This window comes from Cryptomeria japonica, chromosome 3 (assembly GCF_030272615.1).
Source record: "Cryptomeria japonica chromosome 3, Sugi_1.0, whole genome shotgun sequence".
NCBI lineage: Eukaryota > Viridiplantae > Streptophyta > Pinopsida > Cupressales > Cupressaceae > Cryptomeria > Cryptomeria japonica.
The window spans coordinates 95,003,395-95,013,130 of NC_081407.1; the positions used below are offsets into that span (position 1 = coordinate 95,003,395).

The window sequence follows — 9,736 nt, forward strand, 5'->3', positions numbered from 1 at the left end:
ACATTCACATTGCATTTCAAACATGTTCATATTGCAAAATTAAAATATTTGAATAACCAAAATTCAACACATGAAAGTTTTATTCCAACTATTCCATCCATGTCCAATTATTTAATAATAATTTAATTCATAAAAGTTTGGGTTATGGCATAAGTCATCTCATAATTTTCTAACAAATAAATAAGTGTATAGAGGTATGAAATTATTCAAGCCAAACATTTAATAATCACATGCTAACTATCAAACATTGTTGACATTTGTTAACTATTCTAAAAAACCAAGAAATAGTAAATCTTGTCTCTTATCAAACACACAAATATTTAATTATGCGTCGTTTAATATTTCTATTTATTATTGCTAATATAGCCCAAAAATCCTATATAAAGATTATGAAACAAATAATAACCAACTTATGTGTGAAAAAGGCATAGAAAATTGAATAACACGTCCACTAATTAATTAATACTTTATTCATTTTTCCTTCTTTTTTTATAAATTCAAATTCATATTTTTTTGGTTATATAACTTGAGTTAAATTCTAAGGTGCTACAAAGATGGTGTGACCAAGAACAAATTCTAGTTACATAGATACATTGAATCCTTCACGAAGGACAATAATTTTCATAAATAACAAAAAAAATAAAATTTATCATTTTATAAATTGTATCTACATTCCATAGAACCATCATGTGTAAATGAGTTATGAGAATGAAAATACTCAATTGATTATGTGAATGAAAATACAAAATTGATTATGACAACGAAAATGCAAGCTCTGTCATAGAAAATGTGATAGAAAATCTTATATTGAAGAATGACCCCAAAAAATAACAATCATTTCACAATAATTGACCCATCCCTTCAATAATCTTCCTATTTCGTCATGTGCAAGCTATCTTAAAACACCAACAAATAATAATTCTTAGCCCCTTATCAAACACACAAATATTTAATGAATTTTATAATCTTTCTATTTTTTATTATTGCTAATATAGCCCCAAACTTCCATTTAAAGATCAGGCGACAAAATAATAACCAACTTATGCCTTAAAAGAGGCAGAAAGAAACAAAGTAACACGAATACTTCATTTATTTCCTCTTCAGAACATTAATTACATAATGTAGATCTCCATCGATCTTTGCTTTTGCCGTGCATAACTTTAACTTGGCAAGGAATTCTGCTGCATCAGACTCTGCACATACAAAAACAAAACATTAAAAACATCAGCTATACATTAACAAATTCAAAATTTCAGAAACCCCTTCGTACGCAAAATGGCCAGCCAAACACTATACATTTTCAAATAAAAATTGCTATGGTCATAATCGTAAATGATAAGTAGGGATGAGATGGAGTGTTACTGTTCGTATTCGACGTTAATCTTTTTAGCAGAGGAATGAGCAATGTGAGAAAACGCATCCGCAGATAAATGGAAAGTTGCATCGCCATTATCGCATCCAGCAGAAGAACAGTAATCCAGAATCTTTACGACAAGGGATCTTTGTCTGCATGGATTAACTCTGTGGTTACTTGTTCCGCTCAAACATCGAATTCTGTATTTTCTTCCGCAGGCAGCCTGGTTGTCCCAAATCGCGTCATTAGCCGCTCCAAAAAGATTGCCGGCTGGAAATTGCCATAGCACGAAGTTGCTGCAAATTCCAAATAAAAAATCAACCAACCAGAGAATTAGGTTTATTGCACTTGATTTAATCATACTTACGGACATATGGAGGACCGTAGAAGGTTGCTGTGCCCACATCAGCCGCACAAAAATGAAGCTGAATCGCCAAACTTATTGAAATAATAGCAAGTATGTTTTCATGATGAGGTTGAATGACTGGGTATATGCTTGTGTTGGATCACCGAGTCATGTGTCAGATACACGTATTTATAAATAAAGAAGAGAACTACTTGCAAGCAAACGCGGTAGTGTACAAATATATTTACCAGAGTAACTTGCAAGGGAAGTTTTGATTAGGTTAGTATGGTATCTGGAAAGGGTGTCATATATTATAAGAGATGGGGAGCATAAATTTAAGGGAATGGTATCTTTCAGTAATTGGTTCTTAGGAGAAGAAATTTCAGCTTATAGATTCGTGCTCTCCTAAAAATATATGTATATATTATAAATATAATTAATTATTAATTATTAATGGTAAATGATATATTATATAAAATTAATAATATTTTGATATTAATATATTTGTATAATGATATAAAATGTTTAGTGTTAATAATTATTGATTGTGTGTGAATTTTATATATATATATAAAGAAAGATTTTTTTGTATTAAATATAAGGTGTTCAAGATACAAAAAGAGACCGCGGAGTATCAAAAAAAGATTACAAGAGGCAAAGCCTCAGCACAAGAGCAGCTACGAGAAGCAAAGAACCCACAACATGACCACCAAAAAGAGCCATAGGAACCATAGGCTAATGCAGAAGGTCTTCATGAGTGTCCACCCATGCAGTCCACCCCAAAGCACCTTCCATCCACACAATGTTCTTCTAATTCTGAATTTGATTGAGTTGAGCATCATATTTCCAGTAGTGTCTTTGTTGTTCCTCCTGATTTCCTTGTTAAGTTGCTTGACAGTTTGATCAAAGAGATTGAGATTGTCCATATGACGCCTCCATAAGTGCCCATCCTTCAGCTCAGTGGCGAAGAATGTAGTGTATCCAGTTCTGAGAAGCCTTTTGAATTTATCTTTATCAACTTTCATGGTAATGTGAACCTGCGAGAAAATTTTAAAATTTGTGAGACTTCGAAAAGACTCAGTAAGAACCCTAGGAATATTTTGGAACCTTTCCTCATTCCTGCATTTCCAAATTTGCCATAAAATGTTAGAAGAGAGAATATTCCAAAACAAATTAATGTCCTTTTTAGCACCATCAATATAACCAGTAATAATTTCAAAAATGTTAAAATTGGTAGGGATAGAGATACCAAACATAAGCCAAACCTCTTTAGCAAAGCTGCAGTCAAAAAAAATATGCCTCCTCGTATCCGGGGTCCTACAAATCTTGTAGTAAATAATATCAGAAAAATCCTTCCTAATAGGAAGTTTATCCAGAATTAAAAGCCATTTAAAACACTTAATTTTAGGATCAATAGAGATTTTCCAAAGTTTATCAAAGAATTTCTTCCAAGTGGAGACATCCAGGTTAGTATACCAAATCTTGTTAACATGGCTGATAATGGAGTCATTATAGTCAATAACAGCGTAAATATTCTTGGCTTTAAGTTTGGTAATAATAGTACCATCCAGCCACTTGATGTTCATGTATCTATTGGAATCAACATTGAAGAGGGAGGGAATGTCCTTGTTGGCTCTGAAAATCATATTATAGGTCTTTTTATGAGAAGTAGGAATGCCATACTTATTCTTCAGCTCATCCCACAATATGAGTCTGTCATTTTCAAAGATATCCGCAAATTGAGTGATCCCCAAGGTGGCCCATTGTTTGGCAAAGCATCCTTGGGAGAAGGCTAAAGGTTTACCACTTAGCTGCAGGTTCCACCAAATGGATCTTTCACCATGGAGATGTTTGTCATTATAGAAGTTCTTATTCTTAATGTAAGGCCTAACATGGTTCCAAGCCTTCCAAATGGATTTGAAAACAATAGAACCTTGGATCACAATAGGAAAGTTGCCACAAATCAGATCACACAATGGAAGATTTTTCCAGAATTTGGCGTTCTTGGGGAAGCCTCTTTCAATATTGTTTCTAATCAGCACTTTCCATGGATCATCCCCATCGAAAGAGTGAAAGATCCACTTGTAGGCGAGAGCAAGGCCACTAATTTTAAGGTCCGTTAGCCCTAAACCTCCAAGGAGCTTGTCAACATGACACCACTCCCATTTAACAACATGCATCTTCTTGTTGCCTTTTCCATCAGACGAGAGGTAATTCCTGATGGCTTTTTGAATTTTCGCAACTTGGTAATCATTGAACATCCAGGCAGAGGCATAATAAATATTGTAGGATGAGAGAATTTTTTGGCAGACTTGAATTCTACCAGCCAGGGATAAAGATCTGTTATGCCATTTATTTCGTTTATTGAAAATTTTATTTTTGACCCAGAGCCACATTTCCTTAAGAGAGGGTTCCATGGAGAACGGTATGCCAAGATACCTAACAATCTTGCAAGGGCCTCCCCATTGAAAACCATAATTATTAAACCAATCAGGCGGCTGGTCTTTCCAACCAAGACAAATGGATTTGGCCTGAGACAAACGGACCCCAGAGATATCACAAAAAAAATTGATCTTTTTATTCAGTGCAAGAAAATTTTCTTCCGAGGCTTCATGGAAGATAGCAGTATCATCAGCAAATTGATAGTTGATAAGCTCATTACCATCAAGGAGGGTGATACCCTTAACCGCTGGGGAAAGAGAGATATCTCTGAGAATGTAAAAAAGAGCATCAAAGGCAATAACAAAGAGGGCAGGAGCCAAAGGGCAGCCCTGCCTAATGGAGCGACCCAAGGGAAAAGGTTCTGAAAGAGAGCCATTGACGTCAACTTGGGCATAAGCATCTCTAAGCAACATCTCAACAGACTTGCAAAAATTGGGAGGGAAACCAAAGGCATCCAACATCATAGTAATAAAACTCCATTCAATCCTATCGTATGCCTTTTCAAAATCCAACAAAACATAGAGGAGTTCTGATTAGAGTGTTTAGCCCAATCCAAAGCCTCCCAACTGGTAATCAAGTTTTCAAGAATGTACCTGCCTTTAATAAAACCAGTTTGGGTAGAGCAGACAAACTTCGGGAGAATGGTTTCAAGTCTATGGGACAAAATTTTAGCAAAGATTTTATAGGAGACATTCAAGAGAGTGATAGGTCTCCAATTCTTAAGAAGGGTTTTATCCCCATCCTTGGGAATTAATTTGATAATTCCTCTATTAATGGAGCAACCCAAGGAGCTAGAGTTAATAGCTTCATTATAGATCTCGAGCAGATCTTTGCAGATCCACTTACTATTAGCTTTATAAAATTCAACCGGCAAACTGTCAGGGCCAGGCATCTTGTCATTCTTAAGAGAGTTAATAGAGTTTTCAATTTCTTTCAAGGAAATATGTTTATTGAGCAGGGAGGCATCATTTTCCGTTATCCTCTTGGGGATAATGTTTCTGCATTGTTCCCTAAGGGAGCTAGCTTCCAAGGAGTCTTCGGAAGAAAATAGATTTTCATAAAAGCGAGCAAACTCCATTTTTATGTTATTTAAGTAAGAGATTTCATGATTATCAATAACAATCTTCTCAATGGACTCATTAGCATGTTTTTGTTTAATGAGGTTAAAGAAGAACTTACTACCCCTGTCACCATATTGCAGCCAGTGGGCTCTAGAACGGATCCTAGCACCATGCATTTTATGCTGCTGATGTTGCCTAAGGGCTTCCTTAGTGCAGGCAAGCTGATGGATCAATAAAGGATTATCTAGTCTATCTTGAATAGCGACCTCAGCATCATAAAGGTTGGCAACAAGCCTAGACTCAGAGCATCTAAAATCCTTGGCTTTCTTTTGACCAACAGTTCTAAGCAGATTCTACCAGGCAAGCACATTCATATTCCACCTCTTAGCATGGGATATGGAAGGGTAGTGAAATCTATTAATATGTTTGATGATGCTAATGGCAGAAAGAATATCTTCATCAACCAAGAGGCTAGTATTGAGAATAAACTTGGGACTGCTGACCCTACTAATGTCAGGAGAACAACTAAATCTGACAGAGATAGAGATAGGGTGATGATCTGAAAGAGTAGTAGGGGTAACTAAGACTAAGTTATTCCAGGCATCAGGGGCCATAGAGAAAAAATTCTTATTGAGATAAAAACGATCCATCCTCAAGTATATTCTAGATGGGCCTTTTTGAAAGTTGCACCAGGTGTGCCAAAGCCTCGGATTAGTATTCTTGTTCCCCGTTAGAGGGTCAAAGAGGAGTTTAGTTTTCTTAAGCATATTCCATTGAAACTTTTCTTGATCTTTCCAAGAGAATGGAAGTCCTCCAATTTTATCTTCCTGCGACTCGATCATATTAAAGTCCCCTCCCAGCAACCAAGGAATATCAGGGAGAGAGGTCAGCCAAGACCAGAGACTAGATCTTTCCTTATAATTATTAGTGGCATACACAGAACAAATACCAAAATCATGATTATTATAATTAAACATAATCCAAATAGCTCTATTACAAGGGGAGATACCACTGTCCTTAATGAAGGCTTCCCATTTAGGGTTAATCAGGATGGTGACACCCCCTCTGCCATGAGGGTGATTAGTGACAAACTTAATCGCATTGCTCCAAAGAAAATTTAGGTTGGATTCAAGAGTGAATCTAGTAGTTTTAATTTCTTGCAACATCAGGATATCAGTAGAGTTAATACTATTGAGAAAATTCCTAATAACAAATTTCCTATCGGGACATTCCAATCCCCTAATATCCAAGAAACACAATTCATGAGGAAACCAACTTTAGAGTAGACGCATCAGCACAAGCAAGTTCCTCCATAGGAGAGACTCCCACAGAGGCAGAGCTGCCTTGTTTTTTAGTTGCAGAGTTTTTGTTTTTGGAACCTAAAGGTCTCCCTCTCCTCTTCGAAGTGAGGAGATCATCATTATCTGAGAGGGATGGCGATGCAGGATCTAGTTCATACTCAGCATGCTAGACAAGCTAGGGGGAGGAGCCGCAGGAATTACTTCCAAGACAAAATCATCAGTAATCTCTTTGAAGTTATTAACCAGAAGTTTAGGCCAAGCAAGAGGAGCCGAGGCGGAGGGTTCACTGGGATTACCAGCAGAGGGATGAGAGGAGGGAGTGGTATTCGGTAGAGGATTGTGCGCGGAGTTAATATTGGGAGCAGGGAGTGAAGCGGCAGGTTGAGAGGTATTATTAGGTTTGTGGCCACGCTTCTTTCTCTTCTTAGAAATAGTCTGGAAACCATCAGCAGAGTCCTCAAGACTAGGAAGGGCAAAGCTCAGGGGGTTAATCAGAGGCTGAGAGGCCAAACTTGACTGGGATGAAACATCTATTGAGGGCAATGGATTGTTCATAGGTGAGGTATTCTCTGTATGTTTAGGGGGATTAAGAGAAGGGGTGACAGTCAGATTTGGCGATTTAGGAGATTTATTACGTTTGATAATGGGACAGTCTTTTCTAAGATGTCCCTCTTTCCTGCAAAGAAAATAGGCGTTAAGACCACCAAGAACCTCAATAGGGCAAGAAAAAACCTCATTCGTAATGACAATATTAATTTCACTAGGAAGATCTTTGCCTGGGTTCAATGAAATTAAAACCCTAGCATCCATGTGAGGCACAAGACGGACATAATCATCCATTCTAACAAATTTATCGATGGGTTCAAGGAGTTGTGGTAAGAAACGCCACAGAAAGGGGGGGATTTGCTTAACAAGAATCCATCTGGGAGCCGAAAGGGAAACAACTTCATCAAGGATAGCTTCAGGAGTCCAAGCGAGGGCTCGAAATGTAGTGTTACCAATAGTCCAGTACTATTTTTTGAGAATAGCAGATTGAGATTCATGGTTATTAAAAAAGATAACAAATAATCCCTTTTGGATCTGACGACAGAATGAAATGTGATAGCCGAGTTTTAGGTTCCAATAGTTATGGAACCAATCATCTAAAAATTTCCTAAGAGGAACCTTATCAATTTCAACCGCAGAAAAGAAAATAGTAGAGTTCCTCAACCTATCCTTTTCTTTCAGAATTTCCACTATCATTTCAGGGTTCAGAGATACATCGAATGAGGAAAGGTTCCTAGGGTTCTTACCTATTTGTTAGGCTTCATTGCTAGATGCGGCAGTAAACCTCGCGCTGGCGCTAATGGTAGGTGTGGAGTTCGCCACCGCCTCCAAGGAGGATTTGGGCTTAACAGGAGCTCCAGACTATAGAGGCGAAGGATTAACTTCCTTTGAATTTGAGGCCTAGATATCATTTTTGCCCTCCGAATTAGGATGTGATAAAATCAAAGGAGGTTTGTTAATGGCAAGTACGGGTATTGTTGATTGACAAGGAGGAGAGAGGGAAGAATTAATGTTAGTGGGAGATGAAACCATAGAAAGATCACACCTGTTCGTAATGTTTGCATAGGAGATGGCACCAACCGCACGATCGACAGAACATTCAAAATTCGTGACGCCAGCAGAACCGTCAGATCCATCAACTAGCATTTGCGAGTCACCACCTATCATTGCCGAAGCTATCTCAATTTTTATATATATATCTAAAGAAAGATGAATCATTATTATGTAATTATAAATATTAAATATATTATATATTTAATGATTTTCATTAATATATAATATATTATTTAAATTATTTTTTATATATTTAAATTATTATTTTATTTATATATATATATAATATATTGATAATGATATATTTGTATAATGATATATAATTTTTAATATTAATAATAATTATTGGTTGTGTGTTGGGTATGGGGTGTGAAAAGTTTTTATATATGTATAAACGTATGTATAAAATTAATTATAATGTTATTATTATTATTATATAATATTAAATATATTATATGATAACATATATTATATATTTAATCATTTTCATGAATATATAATATATGATTAAAAAATATTAATTAATAAAGAAAGATAGTAAATATTATTTTAAATAATTATTAAATAATAGCTTAAATATATTAAATATATAATATATTTAACATTAATATTTAGTGAGTTTTTTTAATTGACTTTTTTTAAGACCTCTATCTTCTATCAACATATTAATATTTAATATATTATCATATTATAATAATAATTATTAATAATTTTAAACTATATTTATTATATAATATATTATTATTTAGATAATTATCAAATATACTTGTATATATAACATTGTCTCATACTTGCACCAACGAAAACATATACTTGCTAAAAGATACTAAATTAATAACATTGAACTACCAATATTTGTAATGTTGAATGGCTTGTGAAGAAAAGATGTTGCCTAGCCAAGGGTTATGTTCCTCGGATCATAAAACCTAGTTATAAATGCAGTAGTTATCACTAGATATAAAAAAGATATGCCCAAAGGATTATTCAGTATAATACATTCTAGCTTTCCCTATATGTTATATATTTTAGCAAGGCTCGGTCACATATAAAATCAAAAATTTCAATGAAGATTTAATGAAAAAAAAAAAATCTCCCAACCAAAAACACATAGCATGCCCAACACCTAATGTAAGATGAATCATCATTATGAAGGCATTCTCGCTAACAATGCACCCAGGCAGAAAAATTAGGATAAGAAATGCCAAAATTTTGGACAAAAGAGAGCACTGCCAGTTCCTCTAAGTTGGAAAAGAAAGTTTGCATTCGTGAGCATGCTTCCCTATAGATAGTTGATCAAGTGGGTACAATTTAGGATTTCCAAGTTTTTGGGGTCTTTCTTATTTCAATATTCTTCTTTTGTTTTATAGGCACTCAGTTTTTCATGACACAATTGTAAGCTCAGCAAACCAGCTACATCCCAACTATCGCAAATACAGCCTAGAATCTTATGATAGTTGTACATGACCTATGAAGCCCAAGCTTTTCACACCCTGGTTGAAAGCATAAACCCAAGAGAAACTAGAGACAGGCCATATTAATTAGAATATGAATTTGAGTCAAAAGATTCCCTTAAAGGTGTTGGTCTAGCCTACAAATTCAGAATATAATTTTTCAAATGCAATAAAATCCTTTC

The 9,736-nt window shown here is 35.2% G+C and overlaps 1 protein-coding gene across 1 annotated transcript; it reads right to left on the minus strand.

The window, feature by feature from the left end:
• Positions 1-1,106: 1,106 nt before the first annotated feature.
• On the minus strand, positions 1,107-1,831 carry LOC131044054 (EG45-like domain containing protein). Its single transcript, XM_057977320.2, has 2 exons — positions 1,363-1,831; positions 1,107-1,193 (listed from the first exon to the last, which is right to left on the minus strand). Exons 1-2 carry the CDS (start codon positions 1,758-1,760, stop codon positions 1,187-1,189), a joined length of 405 nt encoding a protein of 134 aa, XP_057833303.2. The 5' UTR covers positions 1,761-1,831; the 3' UTR covers positions 1,107-1,186.
• Between the last annotated feature and the right edge of the window lie 7,905 nt (positions 1,832-9,736).